This window comes from Temnothorax americanus, unplaced genomic scaffold (assembly GCF_048541705.1).
Source record: "Temnothorax americanus isolate GAGA-0224 unplaced genomic scaffold, ASM4854170v1 Scaffold78, whole genome shotgun sequence".
Lineage (NCBI taxonomy): Eukaryota > Metazoa > Arthropoda > Insecta > Hymenoptera > Formicidae > Temnothorax > Temnothorax americanus.
Window position 1 is genome coordinate 540,409 of NW_027509801.1, and position 20,264 is coordinate 560,672.

Sequence of the window (20,264 nt, forward strand, 5' to 3'; positions counted from 1 at the left end):
TTTTTCGTTACTATATATATTAAACTTTTTATTTTATATCTAATTTTTAACATATTAATAAGCATTATCTGTTACTTTTGTTAATTAATTTAAAATTATTTTTATTAGTTATTATTGCTGTGCTATTAAATTATTATTTAATAAAAATTTGTGTTGTTCATTGATTTGCTAATTATTAGCAATTTTATGAAATATCTAAGGATAATAATAGAAAATTAACCATTCACATAAAATTTTTGTTTTATTACAATAATCTCTATACATCTAATGTATACATTAATACATACTATTTAATCTCGCTTCTATCGGAATGATAGAATGTTTTAGGACTGAAATTTTAAATCTCTATTATAAATTGTAATAAATATTAGGATATTGGTTGTTGTCGAACCGCATAAAGTATAGGAATAGCGTTTATGAAAAATCTCTCTCTTTAGTTTTGCATGAAACTAAATATTGAATAACCATAATAAATATAATCTAATATGAGTTTTATAATTTTTATTAATTTTTAAAATTGTAATTTTTGAAAATAATATATGGAGTAACATATTTAAATAATAGAAAATTGAGCAATATGTATAAAATTCGAAGGAAGAATGTTGAGAGGACTGTATCTATAACATATAAGAAATCTATTTTAAATTTCGTATTTAAGGCAAATTTTTTATAAATTGTTAAGTATTGTGTATTACTTTTAATTCACCATTTATCTGTCTTTTATGTGGATAAATAATTAATTAATTCACAAAGAGATATAACAGTACTGAAGAAATTTGCTAATAATTCAATTTGGAGTTTAAAGCTTTTGTATATTTTATTGACTTTGGTTATTCCGGCAAATATAATGTTACAAATATTTTTAATTTGGCCATCCATCAACTAACCAGCAGCTGACGGACGGGCAATGCCAATATCCTATATTTATTTGCTATTCTCCAGAAGAAGATAAGCTTGTCTTTTTAGAACGAGCGCATCTTAAGCTTAATAAGTTAGTGTTACACTCTTTATTTCGCCTTTCTGCTTTTGCTTCTTCTTCGCTCGACAGTCTTAACTGGAACATTCAAAAAACCAAGATTGGTTTGATTTAATGCTTCTTTGAGATAATCGATATTGCCAAGTTGATTTATGTCGAGCGGTTTTACAATGATTTTGCTGTCTTGTGTATCACATGTGTCGCATGCATATGGAACAGGAGTGGCGGACGGGAACATAATTTTCATCTTATCGCTGTCCATCTCGTTGCCAGGACAGTATGGTACGAAGATAACAGGAATGAATCCAAACTGACCAATGACAGAGGTGAGAGTCGAGCTGGTTTCTACGTTTGTGTTGTTATTCGGCTCGACTAAGTAACAAGGACATGATTGTGGATTTGGCCCTATTGGTAACGAAAAGGGCTTGACGTTGATGGAGCTGGGCGGCTGAACCCCGATAGCGTCGACAGCGGAATTCGTCCGGAATGTCTGCTCAAAGCGTGCATTTACCTGTCTTTCCGGAACAGAGAAAGGTCCATCCGACTGAAAGGATACATTAGAAATCGCTTTGCTGTCCACATTGGCAGAATTGTTATATTGTCCGTCCACATTAAATGCGTCCTCTTCTTGTTCTAACTTTTTAAATTCGTTTGAGACTTTAGACTGTCGTTGTGAATTGTAAGATGGATAGAATATTGTTTTCTGATACTGATCCTGATCGTGCACAGAAAATTGATTAAAATCATTTTTAAGTGGTTTTTTTATTTGCTGCGGCTCCGTATGTATCAGGTGATCATAAAGTTGCGGATTCAATTTAAACGCGTTTATGTATTGATGATCTTCAATTTCGTATTTCAATGATGATGGTGTTGAGCTTGTTTGTAGCAGCGAATTGATTTTATTTGCGTTGTAAATGGTTTCTTTTTTCCCATAAATTGGTGATTGGATTTCATATTGAGGTTTCTGATGTAAATATAACGATGTATCAACGTTCGTTGGACGTGACAATTTCGATAATTCGGTATCTTTTAGAGTATAGCTTGTATACGAAGAATCAGTTTTGTTATTAAAATTATATTGCGAGATAGAGTTATATTTATCTGTATCAAATGAATAAGTCGCAGGATGGTAATTTCTTATCGGTTCTTTATACGAAGGTCTTTTTGTTGTTTTTATTCCGGGTATGTAATCTGGATCACCAGGCCATGGTCCATCGGGACCTGGGGAACCGGTTGGCCACGGTCCATCAGGACCGTCAGGTCCAATATCTCCCACACCACCAATATCTCCCACACCACCAATATCTCCTATGCCGCCAACACCACCAATTGGACCTTCTGGGCTCTTTGAATCTTCTGTAGATTCTGGATACGCAGGGTAACCTGGATGACCTACAAATATGTAATTAAAACAATACAAATAAATAATAATAATTTCTTATAAATCTTATGCCAATGTAAATAACGTATACATATAGTGAAACATTTTAAAATATTTAAAATTACAAGAATATCTCAGTTCCTAAAATAATCTTAATAATATACTTGGTTTGACTAGCTTGAAAGGAAAACTTGGTTTACTTTTGTATATTAATCCCGGGATGTGATAAATCATCCGGTTTACCTGGCGTTTCAGAATGTGAAGGTGCATCAGGCGTTTCTGATGTGACGGGATAAATAGGATATCCAGGATATGACGGCCTTTCTGGTTTTCCTGGAATATTAAACATCTCTGATGTACCAAAAGTGCCAGATAAACTAATGATTGACCAGGAATTATTTCTATATGTTCCGAATCGATATAATAATTTCCCTGGTTTTTATAGTATTCCCGAAGTATCAGATGAATATGACGTACCTGGCGTAACAGGATATGTTGGATATAATGGTAATTCGACTATTCCTGGAGTGCCAGGAATTTCAGGAGTTTCTGGATATCCAGGATATGATGGCGATCCTGGTTTGCCTGGAATTCCAGGTGTGCCTGGGATGCCGGGTATGCCAGGTGTTCCTGGATGTCCAGGATATGACGGCGCTCCTGGTTTGCCAGGCTTTCCTGGTGTGCCGGGTATGCCAGGTGTTCCTGGATGTCCAGGATATGACGGCGTTCCTGGTTTGCCAGGCTTTCCTGGTGTACCAGGAATGCCAGGAGTTCCTGGATGCCCCGGATATGATGGTGTTCCTGGAAATCCGGGTGTGCCCGGAGTACCAGGGATGCCTGGTGTTCCGGGATGTCCAGGATATGACGGCGTTCCTGGTTTGCCAGGGTTTCCTGGTGTACCAGGGATGCCAGGAGTTCCTGGATGTCCCGGATATGATGGTGTTCCTGGAATTCCAGGTGTGCCTGGTGTGCCGGGTATGCCAGGTGTTCCTGGATGTCCAGGATATGACGGCGTTCCTGGTTTGCCAGGCTTTCCTGGTGTACCAGGAATGCCAGGAGTTCCTGGATGCCCCGGATATGATGGTGTTCCTGGAAATCCGGGTGTGCCCGGAGTACCAGGGATGCCTGGTGTTCCGGGATGTCCAGGATATGACGGCGTTCCTGGTTTGCCAGGGTTTCCTGGTGTACCAGGGATGCCAGGAGTTCCTGGATGCCCCGGATATGATGGTGTTCCTGGAAATCCGGGTGTGCCCGGGGTACCAGGGATGCCTGGTGTTCCGGGATGTCCAGGATATGACGGCGTTCCTGGTTTGCCAGGCTTTCCTGGTGTACCAGACATGCCAGGAGTTCCTGGATGCCCCGGATATGATGGTGTTCCCGGAAATCCGGGTGTGCCCGGTGTGCCGGGTATGCCAGGTGTTCCTGGATGTCCAGGATATGACGGCGTTCCTGGTTTTCCAGGCTTTCCTGGTGTACCAGGAATACCGGGAGTTCCTGGATGTCCAGGATATGACGGCGTTCCTGGTTTGCCAGGCTTTCCTGGTGTACCAGGAATGCCAGGAGTTCCTGGATGCCCCGGATATGATGGTGTTCCTGGAAATCCGGGTGTGCCCGGAGTACCAGGGATGCCTGGTGTTCCGGGATGTCCAGGATATGACGGCGTTCCTGGTTTGCCAGGGTTTCCTGGTGTACCAGGGATGCCAGGAGTTCCTGGATGCCCCGGATATGATGGTGTTCCTGGAAATCCGGGTGTGCCCGGGGTACCAGGGATGCCTGGTGTTCCGGGATGTCCAGGATATGACGGCGTTCCTGGTTTGCCAGGCTTTCCTGGTGTACCAGAGATGCCAGGAGTTCCTGGATGCCCCGGATATGATGGTGTTCCCGGAAATCCGGGTGTGCCCGGTGTGCCGGGTATGCCAGGTGTTCCTGGATGTCCAGGATATGACGGCGTTCCTGGTTTGCCAGGCTTTCCTGGTGTACCAGGAATACCGGGAGTTCCTGGATGCCCCGGATATGATGGTGTTCCTGGTAATCCGGGTATGCCCGGTATACCAGGAGTGCCAGGAGTTTCTGGATGCCCCGGATATGATGGTGTTCCCGGAAATCCGGGTGTGCCCGGTGTGCCGGGTATGCCAGGTGTTCCTGGATGTCCAGCATATGACGGCGTTCCTGGTTTGCCAGGCTTTCCTGGTGTACCAGGAATACCGGGAGTTCCTGGATGCCCCGGATATGATGGTGTTCCTGGTAATCCGGGTATGCCCGGTATACCAGGAGTGCCAGGAGTTCCTGGATGCCCCGGATATGATGGTGTTCCTGGAAATCCGGGTGTGCCCGGTGTGCCGGGTATGCCAGGTGTTCCTGGATGTTCAGGATATGACGGTGTTCCTGGTTTGCCAGGCTTTCCTGGTGTACCAGGGATGCCAGGAATTCCTGGATGCCCCGGATATGATGGTGTTCCTGGAAATTCGGGTGTGCCTGCAGTACCAGGGATGTCAGGTGTTCCTGGATATCCAGGATATGAAGGTGTTCCTGGTCTTCCTGGTGTACCAGGGATGCCAGGAATTCCTGGATGCCCCGGATATGATGGTGTTCCTGGAAATCCTGGTGTGCCCGGGGTACCAGGGATGCCTGGTGTTCCTGGATATCCAGGATATGACGGCGTTCCTGGTTTGCCAGGCTTTCCTGGTGTACCAGGGATGCCAGGAATTCCTGGATGCCCCGGATATGATGGTGTTCCTGGAAATCCGGGTGTGCCCGGGGTACCAGGGATGCCTGGTGTTCCTGGATATCCAGGATATGACGGCGTTCCTGGTTTGCCAGGCTTTCCTGGTGTTCCAGGAATGCCAGGAGTTCCTGGATGCCCCGGAGATGGTGTTCCTGGAAATCCGGGTTTGCCGGGAGTCCCTGAATGCCCAGGATATGAAGGTGTTCCTGGTCTTCCTGGTGTGCCAGGGAAGCCAGGAGTCCCTGGATGTTCAGGATATGAAGGTGTTCCTGGTCTTCCTGGTGTACCAGGGATGCCAGGAGTTCCTGGATGTTCAGGATATGAAGGTGTTCCTGGTCTTCCCGGGGTACCAGGGATGCCTGGTGTTCCTGGATATCCAGGATATGACGGCGTTCCTGGTTTGCCAGGCTTTCCTGGTGTTCCAGGAATGCCAGGAGTTCCTGGATGCCCCGGATATGATGGTGTTCCTGGACATCCGGGTCTTCCCGGGGTACCAGGGATGCCTGGTGTTCCTGGATATCCAGGATATGACGGCGTTCCTGGTTTGCCAGGCTTTCCTGGTGTTCCAGGAATGCCAGGAGTTCCTGGATGCCCCGGATATGATGGTGTTCCTGGAAATCCGGGTGTGCCAGGAGTCCCTGGATGTTCAGGATATGAAGGTGTTCCTGGTCTTCCTGATGTACCTGGGATGCCAGGAGTTCCTGGATGTTCAGGATATGAAGGTGTTCCTGGTCTTCCCGGAGTACCAGGGATGCCAGGAGTCCCTGGATGCTCAGGATATGATGGTGTGCCTGGTCCTCCTGGTGTTCCTGGAAATCCGGGTGTGCCTGGTGTGCCAGGGATGCCAGGAGTCCCTGGATGCCCAGGATATGATGGTGTTTCTGGAAATCCGGGTGTGCCAGGAGTCCATGGATGCCCAGGATATGAAGGTTTTCCTGGAAATCCGGGTGTGCCTGGTGTGCCAGGGAAGCCAGGAGTCCCTGGATGTTCAGGATATGAAGGTGTTCCTGGTCTTCCCGGGGTACCAGGGATGCCAGAAGTCCCTGGATGCCCAGGATATGATGGTGTGCCTGGTCTTCCTGGTGTTCCTGGAAATCCGGGTGTGCCTGGTGTGCCAGGAATGCCAGGAGTCCCTGGATACCCAGGATATGATGGTGTTCCTGGTATTCCGGATGTGCCTGGGATACCTGGTATGCCAGGATATAATGGCGGTTTTGGTTTTCCAGGTCTTTCTGGGGTACCGATTATATCAGGTTTGTTGGGATGTCCTGAAAACGGTGACAAATACTATAATTAATTAAAATAAGTTATTAAAGAAAATATTTTCTCATTTGATAACGTTTTCTAATGTTTGGTTTGAACATGTTCGTGTTGACTCTCCATTGTAACTTTTATGAGAAGATACAATGTTAAATATTACTGTTATTCTAATATATACAGTATAATAATAATGTAATAAGTTTTATATATTATCGCTCTATATTTTATACATATCTTACGGTACGATTTTGAACACGTTATAATATATTAATAATATAGTATATTGTTTTGAATTTATACCAGATGAATCAGGCCTGTATGGAGGTCGAGTCGGTATCGTTTCAATCGTTGATCCACTTCCGATAGGCGCTGTTTATTAAAAAGTAATCACATATTTATTTCTGTGTTACACTTATACACACACACACACACATATATATATATATATTGTATAGATTCTTATTTACGCACTTCCTCCACTTGGTATTGCGAGAGGTGGAACATTCGTGTTTGTATATTGCGCACACACCACGGGAAAAGACAACTCTCGCCATGGTGTAATTACACCATGATGCTCGTGGTGATCATGTTTGTCTCCGTTTGCATGATGTTCATGCTTGTGAAGGAAAAGTTCCACGTCCCTTCCTGGCTGAACAACGCGATAACCCCATCCGTCACTGATGTAAAACGTTGCTTTTAGTTTGCCAAAAGGGTCGACGTAGCCATAACACCCATAGGTGATTCCATGTGGACCACGTGTTTCATGATGGAATTGACCATGTGGATTGACGTCGTAACCATATTTGTATGCATCTATAAAGTGCAATAACCAATTGTAATTGCAATTTTTCATATTTAAATCTTTACCACAAGAAAGAAAAAAGACCATAATTTTTACGTCCCATTTTAGATAAATATTTATTCGTAAAATGGAGCGTATACATGTTAAAATTATAGACTTACTTTATTTGTGCATTAAATTTCTTATTGTCTGAGCTTCTTTTCATCATTTTTTTAATTTTTTTAACTTGCCTGATTCGAAGTTTTGACTTAAGTACTGAATTTTTTGTTCATCGCTGATACTCAAAATCACATCGCCATCTCGATTGGTGTTTGTTAATTCCTGAGTGAGTTGCGACATGGAAGTAGCAATCACCTAAAAAATAATTGTTTGTTTTTACTGTTTAACAAAGCAGAGATAAATCAAATCTATATGCTATAATACTATGTACATAGTTATTAACATTTCTTTCTTAACACTCTTTATTTTATTTTAATTTTTTTAAATAAATTATATCTAAAACGTTTCACGAAGAGCAAAGAATACTATCAATAGTTGTATGCGGGCTGCGTCAAAGAATGATTTGTTCAATGAATTAAAGGATTAAGTGACAAAAAATGGATGGTAAGACAAATAGAAGTTTGAATTAGAAATAGAAAAAAATTATATTGCGTCTACAGGAACTGATGATGTCGCATTAAATCGTTAATGATTCTAACAACCATAAAAGTTAGTATCTAAAGTCCTTACGATTGATAAAAATCCGAAGATATTTGTGTTTTATATACAAGTGATATTTCTCAATATTTACATATAGAGTTATAACTGTAGTTTATGTCTATGAATTTGCTTAAACTGTATTTACAAAGATATTATGTAATTTTTATACAATAAATTTTTTTATTAATAAGAAACAGTTGCTAATCGCAATAATTTGCTTTGTCAAGGCTCGTGACATTTCCAATGAGGCATGATGATAATTATCGAGTTGTGTTTAAAAACAGTTGGCCTTTAATATCAGTCGGTAGAATTAAGTATTTGATGCGATCTGCAAGCGCGCATCGTGAAATATCAGAGTCGGCATTTCCAGTTTCTGCAGCTAAAGCGATTTATAATTCTAGCTATTAAATTTTCCAAACATTGTGTAACTGATATAACACGCAGTATATAAAGTATTTTAAATATAAATTATAACTTGAATGTGAGAAAAAAGAAGAAAAGAAAGAAACAAAGAGAGAGGGATGAGAGAGAGAGAAAGAGAGAAATTTATAAAAATGTAATAAGTTTTGTGTCATTTTTTAATACAATTTCTTACGGTTTTTGTATGTGTTATTTATTTAAAAAATTATGTTATATTTGAAATAAATAATATTACGTATTTGCGATATTTATGCATACTTATATTTTGTTTCAACAATTTATGTGCTAACGTATAAAATTTTAATAAATTTATGAGCCTTAAATTTAAACTTATAATAAAATATTAAACATATTTTTGTTATGTTTATGACTGAAGAAAAAAATCTGAATTTTAAAAGTTAAAATAAAATCAATGTATGCATATTTCTTTTAGCAGAATATTCATCAATAAGGAGTCTTTTTTCCATTTTTGAACATGTTGCTATTGCGTTTTGATAAAGTAATATATGCTTTCACTTCTCAGATATGTTAGGCAAACTAAAGCTCTCTCTGCCGTTTCTGATCTCAATTAATTATCCATTCTATATAAGCGAAAGTCGAAAGCGATTAATTACTGACAGTAGAAATTCTTATCCAATTTTTAATTATCTGCATCAAATAATATAATTTAGAAGAATCTTGCATATATACATGTTATATTACACATATATGCATCGCGCGCGCGCATGTGTTAAGTATTGGTATTACGTACGTATGATCTATTCATATAAACATGATGATATATAATTTTGTAATCACTGCATAATATTGGATGCCAAGATTATTCTAATTTAATTGAAATTGAGTTTGATTGAGTATTGGTATACATTATAGAGATTTATCTTTTCTTCAAGTTTATAGTATATTCGTGATTCGCATATTTACCTTTTGTTAGCGATATATATGCATGTGCATAATACGAAACAATGGCCGTATGAACTCACGTTTCGGGAGTTTACATTCGTACGGTATTCGTATCCTTTTCCGCATACGAAATATATAACGGTCTTCTGAATTTATTTAAATTCTGAACGTAAAAATAAAAATCTATATATTTAACCTACTTTAGAGTATAACTTTAAATATCTTTATTTATTTTTTTAACTGTATAGACAAGTATGATTTAAAAGAATAATTACAGAGCTTTTTGTTTTTTGACTAAATAATATATATTTAGAAAGATAGATTGAAAAGCATTCTCTTTAATTAAAAAAAAAAAAAAAAATGCGACAAACAATTTAATTAAATAAACTTATAACAAATATTATAAAATAACTTATAATAACAGTTTTATATTTGCTGGAGTACATCAAGATTATCTCGCGTCAAATACGCATCACATATATCCATATAATTGTTTTCTAGCTGAGGATCGATATCTTAATTGAGTCAATTGCCTTAACGCCTTGCAGGACTGTCTATTTAGGAAGTTGCGAATTTTCGTACCTACTCTCTTTCATTATATGGATTTTTTATGTTTAAAAGTGTGCAGTATTTCCTTGTACAAAATAATTATTTTTTTTAAATTGTTATTTACAAAATTATTATATCACCACTTGCAAAGCCCATGTTATTCGAACATTCAATAATAAATTTATTTTTTATTAAAGAATTGAATTATGCAACTATATATAAAAACAGATAATACAGTTATGTAAGGACTATATTAGTATCGTTGTTTTAGGGTGAACTAAATCGGAAATAAAATCTGATATATCCGGTACCAAATTCGAATTCTTGCCCAACCCATCTTGCTATTCTATCACTGACAAGCCTTATTGGTTTAATAATAACGGGACATCTATATTCTTGTAAGAATGTCGCCGACTGCCATTTAGAAAAAATAATGGATGATCTGTCAGAAACTCGCGTTGTCGTATCCGCAACCTCCCTAAATGGCGACATAACAGATAAAAATATTTCTTTCACAAATATGGTTCGAGCAAAAATCAAGATAAGCATATGATGTCAGAGTTTCTTTTTTGCAATTATTTAAATTTAGATGCATTCAGTGAATGTTTAAAATCACAGATTCCAATACACAATATACCAGAATAAGAACGTTAAGAAACAAAAGAATGTCATACCCTATTGCGTTTATTCGTTTGCCGCGGTCTTTTAATCAATTATGAAATGTACACTTAATAATTTAGTTCTTTTGTGATCGCATAAATTGAGATTTCTTAAAAGATATAAAGAAATCTTTTGCCACAATAACTAGATTAACCGAGACTGATCCATTTAATCTTCTAATTTTTTATAACAATATGACACATTTTTTTCTCTTATGTCACAATGTCTCATTTCGTATTATATCGGTGTCGGAAATAACAAAAATTTTTAAACAGAATATTCTAATTAGAAAATAATATGTTAAATTGTATGTGTAGAGGTGTGTGTGTGTGTTAGAGAGAGAGAGAGAGAGAAAGAGAGAGAGAGAGAGAGAGAGAGAGATGTGTATGCGTCTATGAGTACAAGTGAGGAAAATGTTTTGGAATCTGTATAAAAATATCGGAAGCAAAGCATTTTTAGAGAGAAATGTTACAAATAATGAGTTTTTGATATATTATTATATGCACTCTAAATAGACATCTAATAATCATATTTATACTATAGTTTAACAACTTGTAACTTATCAGAAATATTTTTACGTATTATATATTTATATAGATTATATTTCCCAACTTTTTATTTTTATTTTTATTTTAACTTAAAATATTTTGAGCTCCGCGTCATTTCACAATTATTAATATTTCATCTAGGTGCCATATAAATTTGATCTTTCAGTATATTTTAGTAATCATTAGTATTCCAATACCACATTTCATTCGACTGTCATGCGTATACAGCGCAAAAGTGGCACGTATCCTGGTATCGACTAAGTTAGGTTTGGCCAGGATCCACGGTCGCGATTGATGATCTCAACCGTTGTTCCACCCACGAGAAGGGAAAGTCGCGATTCCAAGAAGGCTACGCGAGCGGGACTCCTCTTCGTCGTTTTCTTTCTTTCAGTCCCGGGTTGACAGACTATATAACGAAAGGTTAATATATGCTAACTCCCGACCTAAACCCTTCTCCACCGCGCACTTGCAGCGTCAAATGGTGCCGTGACGATTAATGCCTACGGTATTTATGTCGCGATATTTTAGTGGACAATAGCAAGATCGTTTCAAGTCAAAGCGACCATAGCGTCCAAGCTGGCTGTTTGCTTTTCAAGGCGATTCTAACGTGATCTTTAGACTCAAAGAGATAAAGTAAAATGTTATTCCAAACTTCCTGTTCAATTTTTAAATTACCATTTAAAGAAAATTAACACTTAAAAGGATTCTATGAATAATCTGTAAACTCTAATAATAAAGTGTAAACTTTAAATTTCTAACTCGCTAGTGTAATTATTTATTAGAAATATTTTAATAATTAATTTTAATAATAATATAGCACACAGACGTATATTAGTCGTTAAAAATTAAAATGATAAATGAAGTATGGTACCGATTAGATTTATTCGCAGGATATGTCTATGTTTTCAAAAGTATAACCGTAGATATATCTATCTAGGTACATTTATTCAGATATATTAAAAGCTAAACTCATTTTAAAGCTTAAACTAAAATTGATATATTTGCGCTTACTGAATTAAGATTTTTATTGATTTATAAAAATAACAGTCGTAATAATAACAATTGAAGTAAAATTTTATTCCACTTAATTACGACATTGTAAATTATTATAATCTTATCAAGATTAGATCAAGATTAATTTCAATTTCTCTCTTGAAGGAAATGTGGAGTCATTAGTCACATACGATAAAATATGTTAATTTATGCGACGTCGCGTCGTAAGTCAAACTTTTCGTGTGCGCAGCTCATATAACACGAATGTCCCAGACCTAGTGAATCACCCTTAATCTATAGTAATTTCATTAATTGATTTATTTTATCTGATTTTTTTTACTATATTAAAATATATCTTAATTTATTTTATTTATTCTAATTAATTCATTATCTTTTAATTCATTTATCTTAATTATTCATTATATATTTAATTTTTAGCATCCATATTTAGTATTTTGATGTCAAGCTGATATTATTTCATGTGTATTGTGGTAGTGACAAAATATTGAAAAGACAAATAAATTGGAAAGATGCAAAGTTAATTTAATTGTATCTAGTGTATCATCTCTCTCTCTCTCGTCTTTATCACAATCATTCTAGTGTATCAATCTCGTATTTACTTATCATAACTTTTTTATCTAAAAAAAGAGTAAGAGAATAAAAAAGAGAAGAAATAAAAGAATGAGGGAATCAGCATTCCCTCCCCCCCCGTTCAGAAATCTGCCAGGAGTATCAAAAAAGTGACTGTCCTATCATTTCAATCGAAGACCAACCTTACATGATTGCAACTCTCATTCTTGATTATGCAAAGAGTGCAAGGCGATCTTTATATATTGTCGTGTTAGAAGTCACTATTCAACCTTTTCTTTAAAATGCTGATAGATCAAATTGCTTTCACGGTATTTTGATTCAGCATATATAATTGTATAAATTCCGCGGTATTATAATATCTAATTATAATGTCATGTAATTCTTCTAATTATATATTTTGCTTCCTCATAGAGGAAGCTTTGTAATGGTGAAAAAATTTTTTTTCGAGATTTTGATGGAAATAGGTTTAGAATGTTCTAAAATGTCGAAAAATCGTATTAGTAAAAAATGTCCGGAAGTATGTATGTATGTGTGTGTGTGTGTGTGTGTGTACGGATTTTTTGTACACGCATCTACTTCTACAATTTTTTAGATACCGGGTTGAAATTTGGCACACAAATAGAGTATCATAGAAAGTATGTCCTCCTCAAATTTTATTGAAATCCATAAAACGGTATAGATTTTATGCAGATTTTCCTTTTTTTGAAAAATGTGTTTTACGCTGCCGCTTTCTCAATATTTGAGATAGCGATTTATTTTTAACTCTATTATATTTTTGAGTTTTTTCTACCCCTATTTCATATATAATTCATTAAAATTTGATTGATCAGATCTCGTGTTACATACATTTGAAATTTCGAAGAATTCGTACATACATAGAAGCTTTATAAAACTTGATCTGATCAATCAAATTTTAACCAATTATATATGAAATAGGGGTAGAAAAGACTGGAAAATATAATAAAATTAAAAATAAATCGCTATCTCAAATATTGAGAAAGCGGCAGCGTAAAACACATTTTTCAAAAAATTTGCTAACAAAGCTTCCTCTATGAGGAAGCCAAAACAAATAAATACCGATAATTATACCTCGAATAAAATAAAAACTTGCACACTTAGGAACTATGAGGAAGCAATGTGCAAGTTTCTACTTGCACAATTAAAAACTACGAGGAAACAATGTGCAAGTTTCTACTTGTTTATCGTTGTTATCGTAATGTCGATGGAATTGTTGCAAATAGAATTATATTACATTATAATTATAATGATAAAGTGAGGTTGTTATAGTTATTTTATTTTTTATTACAATAAAATAAAATTATTTAATTGAAATATTGATATAAACATTATAATATTTTACAACTGATTAAACATTTTTAACAATCTAGGGACAAAATTTAATTTTAAAAAATTTTTATAATATTATTATAACAATAATTCTTTTCATCTTTTCTACTTTGTGAAATTTCTATTACATGTTGCATTTAAAATGTGCGTATAATATGTTATAAAAATTTATAAATAAATTTGTAATTAAATTGTCAAACAATCAAATTTTAATGAATTTAATCAGATATTATTTTTAATACTAATTGCTTTAATTGCCATATTTTTTGCTTGTGTTAATCTTTTTATTTACATTTCTTCTATATAATATGTTTTTTCTATAAAAAGAAAGAGAGATAATATTGCAGATAACTAGTATTTAAAATTGCATATCTGCAAATCTGATTATCAAGAATCAATCGATTTTGTAAACATACAAAATATGCGTTCAAGACTAAAGGTAAACGCGATGGCATTTGATGCAGCCGGATATCTTAATTGCTCGTGGCGAATCTGCCAGTCAAAGCATGGCCAAAGCTGTATCACCTTATGAATCACACGCAGGGGCCGGATCATCTTCCAGTGAAAGTCACCTGTAAGTAGTTGCGTAAGGGACAAGTGATTTAGCCTAGGGCGAAGCCTTTGGTACATAATTGTATGTCAATCGCATCGATCTTACGATCAGTGAGATCGCATTGGAAAAATATTTTGATAAATTAATCGCCATAGGAAAAATTAAAATAACTGCTTTTAATTATGCCAACATTTTGTATCGCGATTGTATAAAACAAATTATTAATTGTTAAGCAAGTTTGTTAAAGCAACATATGTCTTAAATAATTAGAAGTATATACTGAATGCACAAAGTACATTAATAAATATTTGTTATTGTGTTACAACTCTTTTATTCTTTTTTTTTATATCTCACTGTTGGGAAATTCTACCAATTTTCAATATCTCGAATTACGAATAATCCACGTAGCTATTTTCGTTTTAGAATCAAAGTTTATTAACTAATATTTTCTCAAATAATGAGATTGCAAGGAAAAAGACAGCTATAATTTGAAATTTATTGGTAAAATGTGGGCCTCAAAAATATTTTCGATTATCTTCTTTAAGCTTTTTTGACAGATTATTTTATTACTTATTACATTATAAAATGTAATGAATGTATATTTTTAATATAATATTTAAAAGTAATAAATTCTACTGACAATGAATCTTGCAAAATCAAGATTTCAACTAAATTGGCAATGGCACGTAGGAATTCAATGACTCGAAGATCTATTATACAGAAATGTGCGTTTTCTATTTTAAGCATTTTTATTTAGATTACACGTGTGCACGCTTAAGATGTGTCATTCACGACACTTGCGACAACTGGATGACGATATAACTTGACACGATCTTCTATTGGCAATGAACTTTTCCATAAACGTATAGCTATTTTATAATTAATAATTACTCATGAAAGAGACAAAGAAATCGTTATTTAGAGTGACTAAAGTACCATATGAAATAGCTAAAGTACGTATATAACAATTTCGTTTATGTACTCCTCTATTTAATCTATTTCTTTAATTTTGGATATCTTGGTAATTGCAATATAATTTTCAATTTTCTATTCAAATCAATTCTTTTTTAATTAAATGATAAATAAGAATTTGTTATATATTTGTATTAATGTAAATTATAATATATAATTTGTATATATAAAACCCCTATATATATATTTTTTTATTATTATTTATATGACATAAAAAAAGTGTAACATAACTTTTCTATAAATGCATAATAAAAATATATTTAATAAACAGATTGATTATTAGATATCGTACTTTGTATAATATTTATGTGTGCGTGTGGATGTGAGTGCACGCGCATAGATTGAACTACTTGTTACATTATTTCAATTGTTTCTCATTTCAGAGAAAAAATATTTTGAATAAAAATAAATAGAGGCATTACATCTTAGGGACAAAATTGTTAATTTAATGGAGAAATTGCAAATTTGGGATAATCAAAATAATGTGTTACGTACGATTGTTATACGATATCATTGTAATGCCACGGTATTGAAATAAATTATGAATGAAATGTAGTGCAACGGCATTCTCTTGAATGAGTGTCAATATGAATGGAAGATTAGATAACGAGTCACGACAAACGCTGCTATTACCGAGTTATAATCAGTGCCACTTTCTATTACGTACTATAATTACATAAATAATACTATCACATTACTATGTAATAGTATTAATACATATTGATAATATTAATATTATTAGTTTATATCATTAATATTAATAGAAAATAGAGTAGTAACGTATTTATCGATGACGTTTGCATACGTCTTTTTCATATTTATAATTAAGTACACTTTTATTAAATTTTTGACATAGTACTCCTTTTCTTATATATAATTCTTAATAATATAAAGATAATGTAATAATGAGATATATTAATATATATGTAGTATTAAAAAATTATATATAAAAAACTAGAAATCAAATAGTAAATAATATAAAATACATCGCATATCAAGAGATATGCAATGTATCATATATCTTATATGAAGTATACGTGTAGTAATACACGCAACAGGTAGCGAGCGTATGCACCTACGAGACATTAATATGTCTCATGAATATTTTACATTAACATATCTCAATAATACTTATCGAATTTCCAATAGATTTTATCGGTAGCGGAGATTTCAATTGCAGACATTATGAAAATATCATAAAAATTGATAAATATATGTATGTATATGTAAATTATATATTTTAAAAATTGTGAGAGAATCATACACAAATAGTAAATATATATATATATATATATATATATATATATATAATAAAAGATAAATATTAAATAAGAAATATTAATATTAAATTTTAATTGATTAATAATTTAAATTATTGAATAATTAGTTTTATCGATTTATTTATAAAAATTTTGTTAAATTATTTTTCTTTGCAGAAATATCTTCTTATTTTTTGAATATTAAAAATAAGCAATTTAAAATTTATTTGTATTATTAATACTAAATTATTATAATAAAATTATGAAATATTTTAATTTTATAAACTGACTAATAATTAACTTTATTTTGGAAAAATTATTTTAAGAGAAATATAAAAAAAAAAAACATGATAACTTCTGATAATATTTTGATAAATTCTGATAAATAACCGATTCATATTTTATGATTCTATTTTATAAATCATATATAATTATATGATATTTTGTTATTATGTTTTATTATGTTATCTTATATCTTTATTATATTATAGTTTTATCTGCTGGTTAAAGAACTCAAGATTGCAAACGATTAAAAATATATCATTCTGAATTATATTAAATTTTCAACTAATTTAATTAAGTGTGATTATTAATAATAATTTTGAATAATAATATTTTATATGTTGCAAAAATTGGGTTTGATCAAGTTTAGCTTTTCTTAAAATTAATGAGTTTTCAAATAGCAAATATATAATTAAATGAGTTTCTTGAACTCTCTGAGATATATGTATAAAGAGAAATACTGAAGATGACGTACCAAGATAAAGAGGGCTGCAGTGGCACGCCGCAGCATCTTGACGAGAATCCTTTTTCAGCAGGGCATTGTCCGCAGCCTCTTTATAATGACGACGAGGATGATCCTCAGAGATAATCGCACGCAGCGCGTCGTTCGAACTGAACACGCCGCTGGTAGAAAAAGACTTTTATACAGGGTGGGGATCGCCGACCCCCCAACAGGTCTCATCCTCGCTCTATCTTCTCTTTTCCTTATTCTTCTTCGTTTCAATTTCTTGAGAATCGCTCTTATACTTTCTTTCATTTCCTCTCTTTTACCTTTTTTTTATGCAGAACGTAATTCATTCCAATTATCGATATCGATACAATTACTTTGATGTATTATTCAATTCTCAACTTTATAGTTATATCTTAATTTCGTTTCACAGGTCTTATCCTCGCTCTATCTTCTCTTTTCCTTATTCTTCTTCGTTTCAATTTCTTGAGAATCGCTCTTATACTTTTTTTCATTTCCTCTCTTTTATTTTTCTTTTTTATACAGAACGTAATTCATTCCAATTATCAATAAACAATTACGTTGATGTATTATTCAATTCTCAACTTTATTGTTTGCAAGCATTTTGAATTGTTTACTTTAAAAAGAACATCGCTTACAACGTCCTGTCTTTCATAAAACACGAGAAGCAATTGTGATTGCATTAATATGAAATAACCACGGTAATAAAATATCAAAAACATTTTATAACTCTATTATTTCATTAATTTGCTACATTTAATTATCTTAAATTATTAATGTTAATTTCGTTTTTATAGAACAATTCTTTTAGATTTTCTATCCCTGCCGAATAAAGGGTTAAATCAATATCAATATTCGATACCTTTTGCGGCGAATTGTTGCCCATTATTACGCACTCTTTAGTTTCTGATAAATATAAATGGCGAATAGACCTTGATTAAAAATACACTACTCAAAATGTAGTTCAGGTGCGCTCTTACGCAAGTGCACTTAGGTCTCTTTGGTTTATGGCTCCCACGCTTACTGAACAACCAGATGAATTAATCTCGAATTAATTCAAGTAAATGCTCCATACATGGTTAACGGTGGTGGCGCGAATTCTTAGCGTGAGTTCTTGGCAAATGTCAAGATGATTAACAAGAATCAATTAACTACATGGGTCATGGCGTTAAATTGAATTCGAAAAACACTGGAACACTTTCAACGTCCTTCATGTGATTGTTTAAACATAGTGACTTTTATAAGACTTTGTGCATATTCTGGATAATCTCAGCTTCAGAGAAATCTTGTTTCTAATCGACTTATCGCATAACACAGATTTATCTGTTTAGAAATCTAACGTGCTTTGTCATTATTGGAGCAATAGACATCGTAGTACATGTATCCGCCAGGGTTATTTCCATTCTTGTTGTGAAACTCGAAAGATGACGACAAGAATAGATTAAAATTTAAATAATAATACACAGATCAGTTCTAATATATTTAAATCCTATGATTTTATTTATTTTTTGGTTCTAATAAGTATTTATATACAAAAAATAATTATATAATATAATATATAACAAATATATAACTATATGTATATAATATAAAGATGTTCACTTGAATCCGATTATACTTTAATAAAAGATTATAATCTAATTTTTTAATAAATTGTAAAAAAATTTACAGAGGCTGAGTTTTAATTTAATTTTAGTGATGATAAAATGAGGACGAAGAATGAGTCACTTTTATACCGAGCATTGCAAGATTTTAAATTCTTATTATGACGTATACGATGTCCTTTTGGGAGACAATTTATTTAGACGACTAACTTCGTCCACGGAAGTGTCGCGTACATTTTTCGACATTTTTCGACAGAATGATATATGTATTGCAGTTTTAGCATATTTGTAGATGATATTAAGCTCTAGCAACAAATGCGTAAGATAGGTATTCCTGATTTAAGAGGATGCGCTTGAAAATGATCGAAACTTCAAACATTTTAATTTTTTTTAAGTAAATTATGTCCTACGCACTTTGAATTACATGAAATAGTATCTGGAAACATTCTAAGTAAGTCTAACAAAATTAAATATATGTATAACCCTCGCACAGAACAGAATAGACCGGTCACATCTGCGACCGGGCATGTATGTTAAAATAAAACCCACTTGAAATTGAAGAATTAACAATAAGTTAAGAATTTATAGTCCGTTTATATTTCTAAAGTTTTATTTTGCAAAAAGTCCTCCTTTTCAATCGTTAATACTATGTTTAATCGCTAGAATTATTTCACCTTCAACGCTTATTTTATTAGAGAAATTTTGTAAAAAAGATAAGAGAGGGATAAAACTTTGTTAAATATAGAATACCTTGTATAGCAAATACGGTATGAGAAAGACACGACATTGAGTCTCGCCACAAAAATCTTCAATGCGCTTGTTGCCATTCCAGCAGCATGCAGAAATATGCTTTTCGCATGCCGCTGGCGTAAGGCAGTTCTTCACGATGTCAGCGCATTGATATGAATATTTACTTGTCGTTTAGAGTGCACTCGTTTCCTGTTTGTTTTACTGTTACAGATACGCAGAACTTAAAGATATCTTTATAGTGAAGACATAAATTTGCGATAATTCATTACTTTAGATTTAAGGTTGGATTAGATTTGTTATTTGGAACGTACGAGAAGCGACTATTTGACTATTAGATTAGATTACGTTATAATTTATTATAAAATTCTTGAATATTTGGAAGGACCGCTTGAAAGGATAAGCTTGCCCCTACGTAAGAAGATAGTATATAAATGTGAAAATTTGTTAACATATGCTCAATTCGGAAATTCAAACGAGTAAAGTTAAGCATTCAATATTCTGCCTCCGATATATATTTTTTG

General features: G+C 33.7%; 1 protein-coding gene across 2 annotated transcripts; it reads right to left on the bottom strand.

Annotated features, from left to right (window-relative positions):
- Positions 1–228: 228 nt before the first annotated feature.
- Positions 229–18,886, bottom strand: LOC143906925 (uncharacterized). 2 transcript variants are annotated; one of them, XM_077423305.1, is made up of 8 exons: positions 17,396–18,886; positions 7,375–7,498; positions 6,814–7,155; positions 6,643–6,711; positions 2,835–6,350; positions 2,601–2,690; positions 1,488–2,368; positions 229–1,054 (listed from the first exon to the last, which is right to left on the bottom strand). In XM_077423305.1, the coding sequence occupies exons 1-8, from the start codon at positions 17,429–17,431 to the stop codon at positions 932–934; spliced, it is 5,181 nt and encodes a 1,726-aa protein (XP_077279431.1). In that variant the 5' UTR covers positions 17,432–18,886; the 3' UTR covers positions 229–931. The 2 variants fall into 2 exon arrangements, with proteins under 2 accessions (XP_077279431.1, XP_077279430.1); XM_077423304.1 differs by having other exon boundaries at positions 229–2,368.
- Positions 18,887–20,264: the final 1,378 nt, after the last annotated feature.